This window comes from Parus major, chromosome 4 (assembly GCF_001522545.3).
Source record: "Parus major isolate Abel chromosome 4, Parus_major1.1, whole genome shotgun sequence".
Taxonomy (NCBI): domain Eukaryota; kingdom Metazoa; phylum Chordata; class Aves; order Passeriformes; family Paridae; genus Parus; species Parus major.
Genome location: NC_031771.1, coordinates 27,916,924 through 27,937,277, shown reverse-complemented (window position 1 = coordinate 27,937,277; position 20,354 = coordinate 27,916,924). Strand labels below are relative to the sequence as shown.

The following is a 20,354-nucleotide window of genomic DNA, read 5'->3' as shown; positions in this document are numbered from 1 at the left end:
ATAATTTCCATCCTTTTTTCCAAGCCCATATCTTTAACTGTTGCCTAAATTTTGCCTATTGTCCTGTCCTGTATGTTTGTAAACAATTTAGGGGATTTCTGTGTGCTATTTGTTTTGATAGAGCTAAGTGCATGTACAGAAATACATTGTAAACAAACCTGAAGAAATTTCTGTTTGATCCAACACTAATTGTCATTCTTGGCTGTTGTGCAGGCCAGCAGAAGTTCAATATTTTCTGCTCTGATTTTCATGCTGAATCATTTTAACTAGCAGTAAATATGCAACTGTTTGTCTCTGTCTTGGTTCTAAGCATATTTATGCTTATTAAAGTAATTAGAAATTGTTTCCAGAAGCAAACCACAGTTGTTGTTTTTAAACTAGAGGAATCACATAGAGAACTTGATGTATTTGTCAACTCTATCTTGACAGAAATTATTCATGTTCAGGAGAAAAATAAAAAAGGTGATCTCAAACCTAAAACATTGGTATGAGTTGAGAATGTGTTGCTATGACAGAAAAAGTGTTTACTGTCAATTAGTATTTATTATAGCAGAGCTTGGAGAACATCACTTCCCAGAAAATGGTTTCCATCAAGGAAGATATTTTGGATAGCTGCAGTATTTGGACAGCAAAAGTGGTCTTGGCTTGTATCTCCCCTGTCAGATAAATAAATCTATGTTAATCAAAGGTTGATTAGTTTTTAGCTGACCTGTTAGAGAAGACATGAGAGATTTCTGTTGAGTAAATTAAGTGATGCCATCTATAGGATAAATGTCCAGTTTACAGATGGCTGCTTCATTATCAGATCATTATCTCCATCAATGTTGAGCGATAAAACAGCTAGAGATTATCAGTGGTCCTCCTGGGAGGCTTTCCCACCCCCCTTCTGCTGTGCAATGGCATCTCTCCCTGACACCCAGTGAATGCCGATATCATAGCTCTGCACAGAGAGTGCCTTGAGAACACCGTCAGGTGTGCAGGTGGGGTGAGGCACCCAAGTAGGACTGCCTAGAGAAATACACATTGAATTGCAGCAGGAGTGATAGACTTTACTATAAAGTGACTGAAAGCTTCAGGTAAGAAGCATTTCAGCATTTCTGAGTTGCTGCTATGGTGTTACTTTTCAGAGTTATGCTGAAGTTCCACGTTTGCTTGCTCTAAAAGGTGTGTACCATCAATGAAGTCAAGTTTCAATTTCTTGCTTTAATTTCAAGTAATTTCTGCTTTCTGGTCTGAGAGTAAAACCTTATTGCATGTATAAACTCTGCCTATAGATGTCAAACTTTGAGAAAGTCAAGTGAAATTGTAAATTGTATATAAAGATCTTATATAAAGAATTCCAACATATAGTTTTAGTCACTGGAAGGAGTACCACTTATGCTGCCCTGGATGTTCTTTCCAAAAGATTTAAATTATAAAATAATTAGTATCCACTAGCAAGTAAAAACAGTGTAAAGTATAATTAGAAGTACCATTTATCTTGGACAGTTTATTGAATTGAGATTTCATAAAGGCTATTATGTCACAAATTCAATATACAGCATTTATAGCTTTATGATATCAATTGTCTTTAATCTTTGGTACATTTTAACTGTCACATAAATTGACTAACATTAAAGATTATTGGAAAAATCATTCTTAATCCTGAGATCCTAATGACTTCATTTTAAAACATTCAAAGTTGTATAATGTTGCTGTTTCAATTACTTTTCCTTTCTGTTTTGGGTCACTGTGAGAATGACTAGGAAGTGATGGCAACTCTGTGTTACCATTAAGTGCAATCATTCACCATATCCTCACAACATTTTGACTTAAGGAAATGCTTATTGAATCCAGAATACCATAAACTGATGGATTACTTGCTACATACGTATTGTTTAGTGTGCATGTTATAAGTTGTAATTATGGGAATAGATTCTAGATCAATACATTTTCTTCTGAATGAATACACCTGTTTCTCTGGCAACAAAAATCCCAGCAGAAGTAAGACACTGAAGTAAATTCTTGAGCTGGAAACAAAATAGTTGGAGTTTCTTTTGGGTTTTTTTTTAATTCACTTATTAGTTCTACCACTGATTTTGTTTTTCACATTAGTAAAACTCTGCACCTGCAAACCAAGAAATGTGGCTGTTACAGCACTGTAGAGAAAAACAGGAAGAAAAGTTTTGGAATGTTTATTTTTTTGACCATCTGAATTACAGAGTCACAGCACTGGTCCAAGCCTTGCTAAGAAGCGTATTTTGCTAAGAGCAACTATTTAAATTATAGACCAGAATCTGTTGATTTATTATCAAAATGTAATAGATGGATCAACATGTTACTATTTTTAATGCAGGCAATGGAGCAAAGAAATATTTTAATATTGTGAAAACCACATTCATCCTGAACGGGAAACAACTGTTTCACCAACTCTATTGGAAATGAGTAGCAAGATGAAAATATTATAAAATTAACAGTAGCAGAACACTTAATCTATGTTTTGTAACATTTTTGCAAGACTTCCAGTTAAAAAGCAGTACAAATCCTTCTAGTGGCTGCATTTCTTGAAGATGTAGAGAGAGAAAGCCGTGAAGCAAAAAATAGGAAGGCCATGGTGGTTACTCCCATTTTCTGCTCTTTCAACCACATATTTAGCTGAAACCAAAACTGCATATTTAACAGCGTTTAGAGGACAGAAAATAAAATATTATTATTGGTATGGGATATAGCTACCACGGGAATATATATTTTTGAAAACTTCTTCTGAGTGAGTAGTGTTGCAAGAATTGTTTTATTAAATCTTCTTTTCCAGCATAAATGTTGCATTTCTTATCAATTTCCCTGATCATTTTGAAAAGGTAAATGACTACCTACCATTGATGGAAAAAATTACAGTATATTCACACTTCACATTACAGTACAGAGAGCGCCATTTTGACACTAAGTGGTATGAAGATTTTTAAATATAAATATCTATATAAACACGTATTCTTATCCTTTCCATCCCCTAAATCGGCAGTAGGTTCAAATTTTTCTTCATCTTCCTTTCATGATACAGATGAATTGCTCTGGTGCAGTACTGTGGAGATAATGTCTGCATACAGAAAAGCCTAAATCCTAAACTTCAGAAGCAGCTTCCTACTTAGGCTTACCTTCCTGCCTTTATTTTTTGAAAATATAAATAAATACATAATTTTTAAACAGATTGTAGAGTGAACAAAAACAGATGCCTCACTTTGCTTGAGTTGTCTGACTAAGTAATTCTGTCCACTGAGTTTGCATTGTGGAAAATTACTTTTTCAGGACTCAATTTCAACGTTTAAATACTTTTTGTTTCATTTGGAACATTTTTTTCTTTTCATAAGGGAGAAATAATTTTAGTTATGCCAGATGTTGTTATTACTCTGTTCATTATTGTTTAACCAGAAACCTAATTCTTACTACTGTATTAAACACAACTGATCGGGTTTTTCAGCTATAGATGAGAGCAAGAATATTTGCTGTCTTTGTACTGGGGTGTGTTAATATTTTGCATTGAAGGAGAAGAAGACAAAGATTATGGCTAAGTTTCCGAGGAAAGACAGAAAGTGAAATGTTTCATATTTCTAGAGGGCTTTGGGAAATGCCATTAAATGGGGCTTTATTTTAAAATCACCCTTTGTTCTATTTCTAAAGTCCCATCTGTCACTCAGTGAACATCTTCAAAGGACAGGTGTAGTGGCATGCTGGCTGTAAGTGTGAGAAGTAGGCAAACTGCAGTGGGAGTTTGTTTACAATCACTGCTAAAGAATAATTAGGTACTTTTTGACTCTTGTCATTTGTCTTATTAGATAAACTGTACTTTGGAAACAAGCTATCCACTTATAAACTTTCCCAGCTATGTAACTTGGTAAAGCACAGCACTTTGTCAAAGCAGATCCATTAAGCCTCTGACTGGTGCTCTTCTCTTGGGTTTGATTGCAGCACCACACAGAAGCCCCCAGCCCATCACTGCTACCCCCATCAGCCTTGCCCTTGGATGTATTAAACAACGCCGTTGCTGGATTTAGCACTGTGGAAGACCTTATCCGCTATCTTGAACCAGATCGGTGGCAACTGGATTTGGAAGATTTGTACAGGCCAACGTGGCAGCTTCTTGGGAAAGCATACATTCATGGAAGGAAGTCAAGAGGTAATTTACTCTTCTCTCTGGCCTTGCAGCTTTCTATGGGTATGATTTCTTGACAAAGGGTTTAGAATGTTCTTCACCATGATTTTTGGTTTCAAGAAAGGAATACGAAGAGAGAGCAGATACCGTGGTTGTTAGCTGTCTCACCATTGCAGTATTTGAAAAAGGACAATAGCTAAACTCCAAATGTAAAGGAATTTAGCAGGATAGGTCAGCAAATCTTGATGGGGTAATATTTTAAATTTGTGGGTTTATTTTATTTTGGAGGGCAAAAACTTTATTTTTATTTGAGGTAGGTAGGTAATGTCTTACTGTATCATGTGAATGATTGTTTATTTCCCTAGAATTTTTCCAGTCTCTACATGAAATGAATTGAGAGCAATTACCCAAACGTTTCTGTTTGATGACAGCTTAGGAAATACCATGTATACATGGCTGGGTTATCATGCAGTTGTCAACTTCATCAGAAGTTAAGTAGATTGTGTTTTCAAAATTTGTAGATCTATTGAACAGCAACTCATTTTCTTCCTTCTCCATCTGACACTCATGAATTTCCTGCCACATCCCATCCAGATGCTACCCACTTATTTCATGTTTATGGATAACACGTGGATGGATAGTGTGAAGGCAATACCGCCTTCCTTGCCCACCATACAGCATGGAAAGGAAAACATATGAGCATAACTGAACAGACTTCTCCGTTGGTGAATGTAAACTAAAAGGTTATCGTCTGATCAGCAAGAAAAGGGAGGAAGTAGAGCCTTTCATTGCTCAAATTTAAAGGTTTGACAGTTAATTCTTAGATCAGAGCCCAGAAATCAACCTTTGTACCCTATCACGTTGCTGTGGCTGTGCATAGAGAAGCTAAATTATAAGCCAAAGAGGAGGAAATATCTTTAAAAGCTCTCAAATAGTCATTTAACACTTCCTTAATTAAAGAGATTTAGTATTTGCCAAATGCATGCCATAAGCACACTGTAAGTGGTAGAAAAACAAAATGCAGGTGCTGGATAACACCAACATAGACAAAAGAAATTCCCTGCAAGACTCATCTTAGAAAGAAACTATCAGAGTAAATCTTTTAAAGACTTCTAATTAGATGCTGAAATAGATTTTTTTCACTGAATAAACATATCATGGTATTGCTACATTTAACTTAGAGACCACCCTCAGACTGTATTACTGAGTCTGTAATATAATAGCCTGAGGTGGAAAATATGTCCAGTTGAAATGACATACAACTATTCAATAGGAAGGAAAAGCAAAACTGTTTTCATCCTTTTTTTTTTTTTTTTTTTCCCATGTTACTCTCTCAAGCAGCATGTTTGCTGTCTTTTGAAACCTTTTTAAGAAACGTTTGTCAGAAGTGCCTATCCTAAAATTTTTGGTTTTGTTCAAACTTTTTGATCAGTTTCATTTTTGCAGTGTTTCAGTGTAAAAGCTAAATTACTGTCCTGTTTTCATAAACAAGTTACTAAAACTGTATCTCACTTTATGTAGATAAATGTCCTGTACTCCTACGTCATAATTTGTATAAAAAGACTATATTTAGACAACCTAAATTCCAGAGAACTTCTTTCTCTGATGTTTTCTCTGGATGAAATGTTTCCAAAAACTTCTAGTCAGGAAAGGAGAAACACCAAGTTCAGAAGCTTTGATGTCTAAATATAGTCCTAAATTCCTTTATACTATTAAACATGCTTAAAAATAAAATATATTTTGCTGTGCAAAGAAAATTATCCCATCCCTTCCCACTGAAATATATGTTATAATCATTAGATCATATTCTGAAATCTCCTTAAGGAGGAAAAAATATATTCTAAATGATAGAAAAAAAAAATCAAAGCATAGTCCTTAGCAGTTGTGGTTTTTGTACAGTTATGTGACTTTTTTTTTTTATACCCCACTTCTTGCCTGAGACTTTGTTACAGCTCCTATTGCAGAAGCCAGTAAGAAACTTACATTCCCAGGAACATCTCCAAAGTGCTTAGGAATGAAAACTGTTCTGCTGCTATCTGTGCTCACACACAAGTGCCCCAACCAGAATTTAATTTGTTTCATTGACTTTGAGAGCGGTATCCAGCTGGAAAAATGTTCTGGGGAGGAAGTTTCCCTGTGGTACTCTATACACATCCAGAAGATGCCAGAAAATTGCATTGCCCGTTGCATAACGCAATTAATTTCAGGCTGCTGTGAACATGGATTAGTTCAGTTGTGTGTGCCAGTGTCTTGAAATACACTTTACTGTAGGCCTACCTGCGTCTACATTTTTTCTCCTTCACTTATTTTTATTTTAGTGTTTCCCATTTCTGTGCTACTGCAGAGCCTTTCAGTTCTCTGGAGCTAGTGCTAGACAAAAGAACCTTGACTGTTGTGTCAAACATGATACATGAGTGGAAGCCAAGTTGAAGGAGTGTTTAAATGTTCACATTATAACAGGTACTGTAACTCAGTGCACTTGGGAAATCCACATAACCTTTTATTGTGGTTAAGTAAACACTTTTAAGGGAATATATACATTCTCTCATCTAGCTTCATGCCCACAGTGTGTTAAAATAAATTTTGAACAGACAGCTACTCTTTGAAAAAATAACAGCTTCATTCACACACTTCAAAGAAGTGATTATATAAGCACTAGATAAATTTGCCACAGACCTTTTAATGAAATTGAATTACATAAGGTAGGGCAAGGGTTCATTGTGAGGTATCATAGCAATATACCTAAGTACATTTTAAAGCATGGAAATCAAACATGACATTTGTTCATCTCTCCTGAAGCCTGCTGTAAAAGTATAGCACACTGAAAGGTATCTCCTAAGAGCTGACTGTGTGTTCTCCAACAGAACCCTTTTAAAATTAATGTCTGCAGGTCTGGGGGGTTGAGATCAAATTAATTCCTTTTTTGTGACAAAATGTGTAACATGCTGCTTATTTTAGTGCACTGCCCTTTTCTCTATAACTACACCTAGCTGTAGGTATGGAAATTGATGCATTCTTCTGCTGCTGCCTGAAGGCAGGAGGCAATGGAGAAGGACATCACCACACAAGAATCTCTCCCACTGTTCCGTGGGCCTGCTGGAAGAGGTGTCAGTGCCCAGTTTCCACCTTCAATATCTCATGCTGAAGGGCTGAACAGCACATAAGCTTAGCTCCTTCAAATTTGCTGGAACAAGTATATCAGTCTCTGCAGAAACAATCTTCCAGCAGAAAGTATTAGCAGAACTAGCACTTCTCACTGTGTGCTTCAGGCATTTTATCCTCATTCAGACAGCTCACTTATGATATGTTTGAAAACGTAACAGAAGGAAGAAGTACTCCATTCCTGTCCACAGTCCTTGATTAATGGAGGTGGACACATCCACCTTTTAAGTGACTCAGCCTAGAGCTATTAGCTGATCAGAACAGCTTAAATAATTTCTGATTTCTCACAGTGAATCTCTCCCCTGGAAGTTTTGTCTCTCTTTTCCTCTGCTCCCTTCTCAGCTTTCTCCAAGGAATGCTCTTGCAATGTGGGAGGCAGGCTGGTGTCCTATCAGTAACTTTATTGGAGTTATTACACACTCCTCCCTCTTAAAATTCAGTTTGTTTATTTAGGAGCCTGTGTTAAGCCGATAGTGATGGAATGAAGTGCCCCAGCTTGGCATTCGCTGTGAGTGCAAGCAAAGAAAAGGCTTCAGTGTGTTTAACTGACCTTTCACAACAATAAATCCTTACTTATGGATGCCAGTACACAGATATGGCCTGCAAAAGAAATGTTTGAAGGAACATGGATTGAAATTCCTTCCCAAAGATCTGCTCCTGGGAGAGTACAAGTGAGCATTTCCGCTAATGAAATGAGCTTCTAAATTTTTTTATGTCTTATGTGTTTAGATAGAATTAAGGGGCATTATCTTGCCTTAATAGGCTGAAGTTCTCCTGGATGACCTTTCCAGGCTTTTTACATATTAGAGAGGGAAAAAAAGGTATTTCTCTAGAGGATGATTCAGATCATAAACTTATTTTAGCTATATTGTATATCTTTTTATTTATGAATGGATAACAATAAAGTATTTCTTTAAGCAATATAAGTGCACTGGGATTTTTTTCCCCCATATTTTTTTCTTGATTTAGCTTAAAACCAATTGGTTAAAAGTTTTTTTCCACTTTATTCAGGGCCTCTATTTCACTCATTCCAACAGCCACATTATCACAGGGGTTTTTTTTCCCTCTTTATCTTTTTGTTTCTTACTAGAGAGAGTAGTATCCCTGTGAATTAGACATCACGTCTGTTCCTTAATGGTAGGTGTGGAGAAAAACAGTTCAGACAAAAGATCCTAGATCATGATCATTATAGTCTGACTTTTCTGTAATGTAATTTACGTAAATGTAATTTACGTTGCTTCTCACTCTTTTTTCCCAGTCTTAATAATTTTTTTTTCCCAGTTTTAACTGCTTCTTTCAAAGCTTATTAGCTCTTGACTATGCAGCTAAGATGAACATAAAGGAGTTTTTCCTCTTTCAGATATCTTCATGAACTTGCTGTTCAACTATTAGCATAGTGAAATTATAGTACAATACAGTGGAACCAGTTTATAGGGAAACTGGCGCCAAATATTAATATCTTCAACTTGCACTTGAGGAACTTTTATTTAAGACACATCAGGAGAAAAGGAAACCTAGAGAAACAACAGAAATTCATATATATGCTGCTATGAAGAAGGAGGAGAAAATAGTTATATAGATACACAGTCTTGTGCACTTATTTATTCTGTGCAGAATTCCCTGATGATTACAACTTCTTGAAGTTCTTACTCCTTAAAAATGACCTCTGCTTAGATATGAATAGTTGCAATCTTTCTTATAATTACAATGCCCTAGCAAAGAAGCAATAGTTGAAATTTTAACAAGGAAGAAGTTTGAATGCTTTATTGCAAGTGAATTAAAAATGTCTTTGAAATTTTGTAGGAGTCTTAATTGCTCTGTGCGTGTTTCTCCAATCCAAAATGACTGTAGAGTAGCAACACTGGAGGTCAGAGTATTACTGTGAACAAAGTGACTTGCATCAGGGTTGATTTGATAAAGCATGTACTTGAAGAGAGTAACCAAATCTTGCTTTAATTGGAATCAACTTTGCCAGAGTTACAAAATAGTCGGTGAATATCACTATGCAGGGATCGCTCCATTTAAGTTTCATGGTATTCATGGAACAGCAGTATTATACTTTTGTGCTGCTCCTGCACAAAAGTGAACCTTCCCCCATGGGTTCTGCACGGCTGAAGTTGATTTGCCACAAATGAACTCGGATTGCAAATCAGGAAGGCGCCGTTCTCTCCATCTCTTTGCAGTGGTGGATCTGAACCTCCTGAAGGAGGAGGCGCGGCTCTACAGTTGCACCCCGCGCAACTTCTCGGTGTCGCTGAGGGAGGAGCTGAAGAGGACAGACACCATCTTCTGGCCCCTGTGTCTGCTGGTGAAACGTTGTGGTGGAAACTGTGCCTGTTGTCAGCAGAGCTGCAATGAGTGCCAATGTGTGCCAACAAAAGTCACCAAAAAATACCACGAGGTATGCACTGGCTTTACATTTGCATGTTTGGAAATACTGGAAGCCAATTAAGGTGTTTATTTTATAATAAAATGAATGCACCAATATTAATATTTTATGTATTGCACCTTTATTTAGCATTTTAATTAGGTATTGCATTTAAAAAAGTTCCTTGTTAATATACTTTCCTGTGCAACTATTAATTAGTTTCTGAGATATTGACTGGTGCGGTTCAGACACATCACAACCATATCTTTTGTTCTTCTTTCTCTTGTGGTAGATATCAACTTTATGAAGAAAGAAATGTTTGTTCATTTCCATTGCTATAAATTGATAGCTAAAATTATTTGTTATAGAATTATCTAATTGGGTTAACTCTACTGTTTGCTCTTAAATAAAATTAGGTGGAAATCTGAAACTGCAAGATTCTTCTTTGGTAAAACAACATGATTTAATCATGTTCAACATAATTTAATCAATTCTGTAAATGGCTTGAGGTAAAAGCAAAAATAGTAACGAGTGGGTGGAATTAATGAAGAAATTCAGTTTTAATATGCTTCCTGTAATGCAGCGGGTTTCCAGTGCAATTTACCTCGTAGTATAGGTACGTGATGAAACACTGGTTTCTTGATGCTTGGGTCTTTCTCCTTCAGGTTCTTCAGCTGAAGCCAAGGATTGGTGTCCGAGGATTGCATAAATCATTGACAGATGTACCCTTGGAACACCACGAGGAGTGTGACTGTGTGTGCAAAGGGAATACTGAAGGATAAACATGATTTATTTGTGCTGTTTTCTTTCAAAGCACATTCAATCAATGGCTGATTCTATTATGGGGCTTGTGCATTATCTCCTTCTGTAATCTCAGTTGTTTGCTTTGGGGATCTTCCATCTTGAAGATTTACAGTGAGCTCTAAAAAGAGGAGAAGCCAAACTGGGATTATATGTTGTGTGACAGCTCTGTTTGGAGGCCCAGTGAAAGGATGGGAGAAAGGCATCAATGAGGGATTTAAAATATATGTATTGTTGTTGTTCCCCACAATTTTCTTGGCAATACATGGATTTATAATTTAGGAGTAAATAATAGATTTAGAAGGCTGACATCATGGAGACTTGATCCTGCTGGCTGTCTCATTTCTACAGCTCAAGTACATCTGGCCTCTGGTTGAAAACACCTGAAATCTTTCTGTGTTCAACTACTCCTACGTACTCTAAATCAAAGTGTTCTCTGTTGTATAAACTTGGGTTAAAACAGACTGTCTTTTTCTGAATTAAATTTAATTTGTCTAATGCTGGTAGGAAGGACTGGATTTTTCCATATGCTCTAGTAAAGCTCCTGCCTTTTAGAAGGAAGACTGGACAATAAAGTGAGCTAAAGAAGCAAACATTGAAAAGAACAGCGCCTTTATTCTTACTACTATGGCTGATGATTTTTTTTGTGTGTTTGTTATTTTTATTGTGTACATTTTTATACTCTCCTTTTGACAATATAACTATTTGCTTTTCTAAACTTGTTAAATATATCTATTTTTACCAAAGGTATTTAATATTCTTTTTTTTTTTTTTTTTTTATTACAACCTAGATCAACTATTTTTTAGTTTTGTGAGAGTTTAAAGCCAGGTACAGTTGGAGGAACAGAGGTTACAGTGGGAAAGAAGCGTGATTTCTTTGCAGTTTGTTTCTACAAAGTGAAAAGTACAGTTTTTTACCTGGATGCACAGTAATAGTAGACAGAGATGTGTGGATGAAACTCTAAGCTTGCTAGCTCCATGAGACTAAAACTATGAGAGACAGAGGTAACTATAATCAGTTTCAGAAGCTGACTTTAAAAATTCCCTCTCTCCATACTGGCCTTTGTTCAGGTAGAAAAGAAATGAGCATAGATAGATGCATTCTGGCTTGTTAAACTCTTTAATTTCTTTAAAGGAGAATGACCTACAGTGTAAGAAAAGAAACCAGTGGCTTGCAGCCATCATGATGCATCATGGTCATGGGAAGGCAGCCTTGTCAATGGTGAAGTGTATGGTTTTCCACGGACAGAAATAGCTGTTTAAGTACTGTTCACTCACAGGAACGTAACACCCTGCAGTGCAGTTTGATGAACTCTATGGTATCCTTCTTTTGTATGTTATATTCTTTAACCAATACACTTATCCCACCCTATGCAAATTGAAACTGAAACAGTAAAGTATTTTGCTTGTAAAATGCTTTAACATTATGCCTAGTTTATTTTTTTTTTTGACTATTGGTTTTTCAGATTGTAATGAATCACAAAATAAAGTAATAATGCTAATTTTTGGAGAATAAATGTTTCAGTGTGGTTGCATATTTGTACTTGTCAATATACAATTTAATGGGAAAAGTTAGGATGGTGATTTTCTCCTTACCATTTTGAAAGTCAGCTCTGAAAACAAAAGTCTTCTGTTGCCAAGACTTCCACTTGCTTTATTAATTCTGCATTACTGTAAATCTGTAAGAAGAAAAAGGAAAGGAATTAATGTGATGCTATTTGTATAAGTATTCAAAATGTTAAAAATTGTGTGGATATGAAGCCATCAGACTGAAATAACATCATATGTTATTGTTTCCATAGTGAAAACAGATTCTGATGAAAATTTGGGGTTTTTGCAAGTTGGTATGACTTTCTGATGCCAGTTCTGGAAAACACTCAGGTGGCTTCTTATTTTGTCCCCACCCTCAAACTCCAACTTAGTAAGAAAAAAAATCTGGTAATTATATATAATTGTCCAGTCTGAATATTTATTAACCATGTATCAGTATACAGAATGATTATGATCACACAAGAGACCTGGCTTACTTGAGTTTTGACCAGAAGTGTTTTGAAGGGATGTCGGGGATGTTTTGCATTAACGTTATCCCTTTTTTTTTTAATTTTAAGAGGTTTTGAACAGCAAGTCAAGCTAAACAGAGAAATCATGCCTCTGGCATCATAGTTCAGCAGAAGAATGAAAAAAAAACTATAATTACATTACAGAATATTCTGCTGTAGGAAAAGCAGGAGGTCTCAACCTCTCTGTAGACTTGCTAGGAGAAGAAGGCTGGTCATGAATTTTGGAGTAGGTATTTGGTGGCAGCAGAGGAATGGGGAGTTTCTGGAACCATGTGTGATAGGGAGAGTAATGTTTTCCAAATATCACAAGTAGATTTTTTCTATTGCTCCCCTCTGGCTCACTTTCTTCCTTGCCAATTTCTTGAACCAGTTTCCTTCCCAACTGCTTGCTATGGACCTGTGTCTGAGCTCCTTACCCCTTTGCTCCTTGTGTCCCCTTCACAGGGCTGTCTCTCCTCTGTCCCAAAATCAGCACCGCTTCTGTTTGCCACCCTCTTGCCAAGCATCATTGAGCTCTGTGCCTCCCCCTCAGCTCCATGCTCAGGCTTTGTCTTTTCTCTACCTCTGCCAGGACTTCATTTTTCCACCTTTCTTCAGACATTCTTCAGGAGTTTTGGCACACCACCTCCTCCCTGGCTGAAAGATTCTGGACAGGCTCATTTCTCCTACAGGAGGGGGAAAGGCACCAGCTGAGAGGAGCAGTGAAGGGTGTGGTTCTCCTGCTGGGTGCTGCATCTCGGGTCCTGCCAGGCAGAGCAGCTGCCCCTGGCCATTGGGGACATCCAAGCAAAAGGTGTGGTAAAATCTGATTGAAGATATTAATAATGAATTACCAAAAAGTAACTAATGGTGCCTTTCACAGCTACAGGTAATGGCAGCTGAAGGCCAAGGATGTGTGGAAAAAGACTGACAAAAGTGGCTAGTAAGCCTGTGATTTTCTAATGTGGAATAAAAGTTGCAAATTTTGATCTTACATCTTTGTGGAGATCTTTTTTTTTAAATGTTGTTGTGTATTTTAAGCCATGAATTCCTGAATTACATTAATGCAAGCACCAGTGTTTGGCAATAATGGCTTTTTCTAACGGGTCTTAACAGTGGAAACAATCAAGTGGAATAAAGTTGCTCCTGTAAACAGACAAAATCCAAATAGCATAGTCTGGATTTTGTAGGTTTTATCCTATGCCAAATAAATGTCTTCAGTCAAAAACAATTGTTACCCCCAGAGGAATAGGTGGGGGAGCTGACGACTGATGTTGAGCCTTGTTTTTATGGATTTTGTAGATATTCACATTCCTGGGACCCTCCTGTCAGTTGTGGCCAGCATGGGAGTCATGTGGAGAAGCACCAAATTTTTACTCACCAAGGGCATTAACTGCAGATCTCTTGGCTCTTAAAAGAGCTTAAGTGTTTTTGCTCTATATGTGCCTGGTTGAACAGGCTTACAGCTTCTTTTCAGCAAAAGAGGAGAAAAAAAAATGCAGATGATGCAACAAAGTATGTGGAGAAAAAAGATAGAAGCACAAAAGATTTGGCTTTTTTAGCTAGTGCATCAGCTAATGCAAGCTGTTACCTGATTTCCTTTCTAACAGAGAACTGTGTTGAAACTCTTAAAAATTTGCAATTCAGGTGCTAGCTGCTTAAATAGTCTCATTTTGACTACTCAAACTATGAAAATAAAAATTCTAAACATTTACTTTCTGTTTGACTTCTTACAATACAATAATAGTGCTGCTATTCAGATCTCTCTCACGAAGCCTCATGCAGAAATACTAAAGAATCATAGTTGCAAGATTCTTGTTCAAACAGGTGCTGAAGCTGAGCAAAACAGCTTTTCTGACTACTCTGTGTGATATGCTATTTAAATTGCATTCAGCAGGATTGCTCTTTATATCACTTTTTGCATGGGATGCTTTATCAGTTTGCCTTTGAAGTCCTTTTATGAGAGCAGCACCTTTTGTACCCAAGAACAGTGGCTTTGTTTGTCTGACAATACCACAGTGTGAAAGTATGGCTGCTTATTTCAGCATAAATTGGGCAAAGTTTTTGGAGAAGACAGTTTGCCTGTTGCCTCACTGGCATTCTTCAAGACTGTTGAAAGAAGGATACGTTTACAGCTCAGTCATGGGAGAAAGATGCCAGCTTTTTTTGCAGTGATAGTACATAATCTGTATTCCTGCTCCGAATCTTGTGTCAGCCTTCATTGAGCTGGTCTGTCTTCATCAAGTATAGAGGCAAAGTCTGGCCCTCCCAGATGAGGCAGCTCTGTTAGATGCATAAGGTTCATCAGTGGGAATACTTCATACACAGGCCTGTTTTCTGAACAAAACATTGCTTTCTCCAAGAGTCTTAAGGAGTTTTGAGTCTGGAATGGCTTTCCATATAGCTGATTTGGCCAGCTTTTTTTTGCCTAATGAACTAAAGACAGAAGTGCCAGTTTGACTCAAGCCCATATTGCTTCCTTCAGATTCTCCATTGAAGACAGACCCAAGCCAACTTGGATCCAGTGTTTTTCCTGTGTAGTATGAGTGATAAACCACATTTCAGTAGGCTGGCTTTCCTTTCACTGTGCAGAGTCCCAGTAAATTAGCAAGGTGGGGAAGAAAATTTGTGTATCTGTCTTTGCTTCACACATACCTGTTGGGTGGGCCTTGTCTCAGACAGTACCTGAAACTTATTTAAGAGTGAAGGCCATAATGTTTAGGGTTATTTTTTGAAAAAGAGCATCACACAGTGATCAGAACAATTAGCAACTTTGAGACTCAAAATATAGTAAAATTAACTTCACTACTTTGTTCAAAAGGCTTCATTTAGAGACTGAGAAGAAAATGTTTAAACTTTGATTTCACTCTGTTAGAGTGTTTTCCAAAATTTCAGAAGAGAGGCTGCTTTTCACCCTCATTAATAGTTTTTTTTAATCTGTATTCTTTTGTCATAAGTTGAGTGATTACCCTCAAAAACAGTAAAGTCTCTCTTTCCTGAGGTTTTAACAGGCTGGACCCCCTGATTCTTTCAGCCTTCAGGATGACATCGCTTTTATTGTGACTAATATACTTTTCAGTGAGGAGAAATCAGTGACCTGTGTACCATGTAGCATCTCAGTGCTTGAAGGCTAAGCAGACTTTTGATATACTTACAGAGAGGAGGTGCCAGGAAGGATATGCCCCACATGCAAAGCCTCAAAAATAAATCTGTTTACCTGTGACTCACTTTAATTACTTTTCATGTCTCATGTTGAAGGGAAGTGTTGAAAGACAAAGTATATCTGAACTATAAAAAGCTTTTCCATCCAGAGCCTTAAACAACAAAGTATAACAATATTCTTACTCTGTTTTATGCTGCGTAGGTAAATCTTGGAGTTTAAGCACAAATTTCTGATACAGTTGGAAACAATCTCCTCTTGGCTGGGGAGCAGGGTGAGAGGGCATCCTTTCCAGATAATTTTATGGCATCTGGCTCTTCAGGAAGCAGTCTGTACATATATGTGAGATATGGTTTGCATGTGGTCCTTGGTGACAGGCTGGCTCCCACTTAGAAAACTGGTCACTGATTATGAAGAATTAGGAGTCTATGAATAAGAAAATAGGCAAAAGGCATGTGTTGCTTTAGACCAAGTGCTCATCTAGTTCAGCATTCTTGTCTCTCTACTCATGGTGATCATTGATGAAAGCATATGTATGCCATGCTTTCCAAATTCCATAAATCAGCAGTTTAGTATTCTTTTAGCCAGAGTTTGAATTACAGCCCATAACATCCTCAGGAGCAGCTGTAAAACACAGCCCATTTAAATAAATGGATGTGTCTTCTGCATTATGTGATCACAGAGTGCTGAAATTCAGCACAGGGTCTGCCTCACAGAACAATGGTTATCATAAGTGTCTTAAACTTTATCTCCTTTGCCACACCTGAGCTGAACAGGTTCAAAAGGAACAGATCAGCTGTTTCACTACCAAAAAAGCAGCGGGATCTTGAAGTAACTCTTTTACACAGGAGATGCAGCACACTTCTTGCATGCATTGTTAAGTTTTCAATAAAAGCAATAAAAGTGTCATACAGAATAATTAGTTTCAGGAGGGATAAAAAAAGTTACTAAATGTTCTTTTACAAAGCACTGTTAATATATGTATTTCCAACTGTACATTTCATTGTACCCAAGACATCACTCAGTCTTGACTTGAACTTCATGAACTTCATCACTCAGACTTGAACAGTCTTTTCTCATACATTTGGTATATTCATTCTTTTCCCCCATAACTTTCAGATAAATTAAAATATTAGCATTTTTATGGTGCTGAAATTTTGACTATTGCTATATAACAATGTATATAACAATATAACAATTTAATTATAACAATAACAATAATTCAAGAAGTATTGGATGCAAACTTAAAAGCATATCCATTCCTAAACATTGCTAGATATGTGTTAACAATTTAAACAAAAGAGACAAAATTGTGGCCTAAACCACAATCAGTGACTGTGAGGAATTCCTTTCAGTCACCTTGGCAATTGTACATTTCCTGTGTTTTTGTGCAGTGTGGCATGTTAATGCTGAAGTAATGTAGCTTTTCTCCTACCTGTAAAAATAAGGATTTATTTTATGCAATCAATGAAACTAAATTAGACAGCTGCATTAGAGAAGCTAATAAAGTGTGGCCTGGATGAGCTGGCAATGAGGTGGATTGAAAACTGAACAACTGGTCAAGCCAGAAGAAACTCTAGCAGGAGAGCAGTATGTGTGCCCCCAGGGTCAGCAGTGGGTCCAGCTGTGTTCATCAATGATCTGGATGTCAGGGCAGCTTGAGTGCACCCTCAGCAAATTTGTAGATGACTCCTAACTGGGAAGAGTGACTGATGCACCAGAGAGTTGTGCTGCTGTGTCTTTTGCAGGCTGGAGAAAGGGATTACAGGAACCTCATGAAGTTCAGCAAAGTGTTGCATCTGGAGAGGAACAACCCTAGGCACCAATATAGGCCGGGGCCACCCAGCTGGAACACTGCTTTGAAGTAAAGGATCTGAAAGTCCTTCCTGGTGGACACCCAGCTGAACATGAGCCAGCAATGTGCACCTGTGGAAAAAAAAATGGCTGATGGTGTCCTGGGCTGCATTAGGAAGGGTGTTGTCAGCAGGGTGAGGGAGCCAAGCCTTTCCCTCTACTGAGCACTGCTGAGGGCACACCTGGAGTGCTGTGTCCAGTTCTGGGCTCCCCAGTATGGGAGAGACGTGCATGTGCTGGGGAGAGTGCAGCAAAAGTCCACCAAGATAATAAGGGACTGGAGAACTTCTTGTATGAAAAAAGGCTAAGAGAGGTGTGAATGTGCAGCCTGAAGAGGAAAATGCCCAAGGGAATCTCATCGATTTGTACAAATACCTGAAAGGAAAGTGCAAAGAGAATGGAGCCAGGTTCTCTTCAGTGTTGCCAAGTGATTGACAGGACCAGAGGCAATGGACACAAACTGAAAAGCAGGAGTTGCCCTCTGAACATCAGGAAAGGCTCACTGTGAGGGTGACAAAACACTGGCAGAGTTTTCAAAGAGATTTTGGGATCTCCCTGCTTGTAGATATTCAAAAGCCGCCTGGACATGTATGTGGCCTGCTGGCTGCAGGGGGCCCAGTTTGAGCAAAGGACTAAAACCACATGATTTCCAGGGGTCCCTTCCAGCCTCAGCCTTTCTGTGAGTAGCACACATATAATTTCCACAAACATTAAATCTTCATCTTAACACTGAGAAATTCAACTCATCATAGAAAAAAAAAATAATAAGCAGTCAAGTATTTTCTTATGCTATAAAGGATATACATAGGCATCAAATTGCTTCATAATGTTTATGATCTGATAAATTCTTCAGTTTCTCCCAGAAAAAGCTTCTAAGGGTTTATATCTGCTTTGTTAATCATTGCTTTCAAGATAAAAACTGAAGATAAGGATGTGAAATAATAGTACGTTGTGTGATAGGAAATGGCCCATATCTAGGCCAATATCCTGTGTGAAATCACACCTTTATTTTTCAAGTAAGATCAAGTTTCTTGTATAAGCAATAGTCTTTGAACTCTTACCAAATTTCTTAACAGTTTCTCTGTGTTTTGGTTTTGCTTAAGGTAGCATATAAGAACATAGACATTTTTCCCTCATACTTGCTAGCAGTACTTTGGACTTGCAAAAGGTACCTCACAGGACCAAATAGACTGTGAGTTTCTGGTCATTTGGGAAATGACATCAGAGCAATTTGATGGTGTGTTGTCCAGGAACAGCAATGCCAGGAATGGTGCCACACAGGATGCTGATAACCATCAGCTCACAGATAGGCCGCTATGTAAATACCCACAGGATGCATGGCTGGGGACCAGTACCCCTGGGAGTCAACCATGGAAAGGATGCACTTCTTCAAGGTTGAATTGTCCTTGATTTTCCTTAAGAATATGTAAGGGCAAATGACATCATCCTAGCCTTCCTGGAAGGGAAAAAGAAATGAAGAGCTAGTTAAACTCTCCTAATACTTAAAAATTCTTTTTGCCCCATGGGAATGTGAAAAAACAATAGAGCTTTGAAGCAATGCTGCAGTTCCCCATGCCCATGCTCAAGGTGGCATTTAGGTTAGTAAAGACAGTGTTCTTCCAGTGTGAAAACAGTGAACAAGGTTCTCTATGTAACTAATTTACCCTATAAAAGTACCTGAATTAACATATCACTGCTATACTAACCACAACCAACCGTGTCAAAGCACTTTGTGTGGTGGGTTAAAATTGTTGCCCTAAATATGGTACCACAATTTTTTAAGCAACCTTAATGGATTTTAAAATTTTGGCTGCTCTTGCAGAATCCTCGGAGGTCACTCTGAGTGATGGCTGCAGTGAAAACTTCTTTGTGATCTTTGGGACAGTTTTACACAGTGAGGTCATGACAGCAATCTTATTTAAATGTAAGAGAAGAGGTCAGGTACAGATTTATTATTAAGTTTCAAGAAGATGTCTTGAAACACCATTCCTTGTTGGCAGAAAGGGAACTCCAATTCCTGAGCTAGGATTGGTTTGTCTCTTAAAAATTAAATTTTCTTCCCTCTCATAGGAAAATGTTAACAAGACTAAAATAGAAATCTTGTGATCTAATATTTAACTTTATTTGCTTTCATATATTCTTTTTGTACATCCTTCTGCATTGCAAGCAATGCATCAGGACTGCCTGAGCCTGTGCATATTCTTCCTGCCTACAAGCTGTGCTAATGGGTCTCAGAAAGTAGAAACAGTCTTTTTTGGATGTTTGAGATCAGTGTCAGTGTAGTTAAGCAATAGAATTTGTAAGTGGAGAAGAGCAGCTGGAACATGCCAAAAATAAATAAAAAATTATAGCTCAGTATCTCGGAAGAGTCAGAGGAGCTCTTTACACAAATAGAAGATAAACATCTCTTGAGAGCCAGCAGGCTGTAGGGTTTGATTGTATTACTGCCTTTGAAAATCTCCCCTTCAAGCAAAAGAAAAATGGCATCAGAAACTAATCTTTGAAAAGGGACTGGGATGTAGGAAGACTGAAGAAACTAAGCACAAGGCAAACAGTGGTGTTTGCAAAAGAAGCTGGTGGTGTTTGGGAACTGGTGGTGGTCATTGTTTGAGGAGCTCTGAAGGGATAGGGTATCTCCATCACAGAAAGATGAGTTGTACTTTACACAGCTCTGAGCCTGCCTGGAAGCATAGGATGCCAAAAACAAGTATCAGAGAGCCGTCAATGGGCACCTTGACTGGCAGGCTGAAGGGATGTCACTGCTGCCTACGTAAAAGTCTTCTCCAAGGCCACAAAGGCAGGAGCACTCCTGACTGGTTTTGCAAGGGTGTGCCCTCAGGGACA

The 20,354-nt window shown here is 37.8% G+C and overlaps 1 protein-coding gene across 1 annotated transcript in view; it reads left to right on the top strand.

The window, feature by feature from the left end:
- The window catches only part of PDGFC (platelet derived growth factor C), a 121,916-nt gene extending 109,942 nt beyond the window's left edge, over positions 1-11,974 (top strand). Inside the window, exons 4-6 of the mRNA XM_015625867.3 lie at positions 3,943-4,150; positions 9,472-9,689; positions 10,322-11,974. Coding sequence (XP_015481353.1) covers positions 3,943-4,150; positions 9,472-9,689; positions 10,322-10,438 — 543 coding nt within the window. The 3' untranslated portion in view covers positions 10,439-11,974. The remainder of the gene's footprint in view (positions 1-3,942; positions 4,151-9,471; positions 9,690-10,321) is intronic.
- The last annotated feature ends 8,380 nt before the right edge of the window (positions 11,975-20,354 follow it).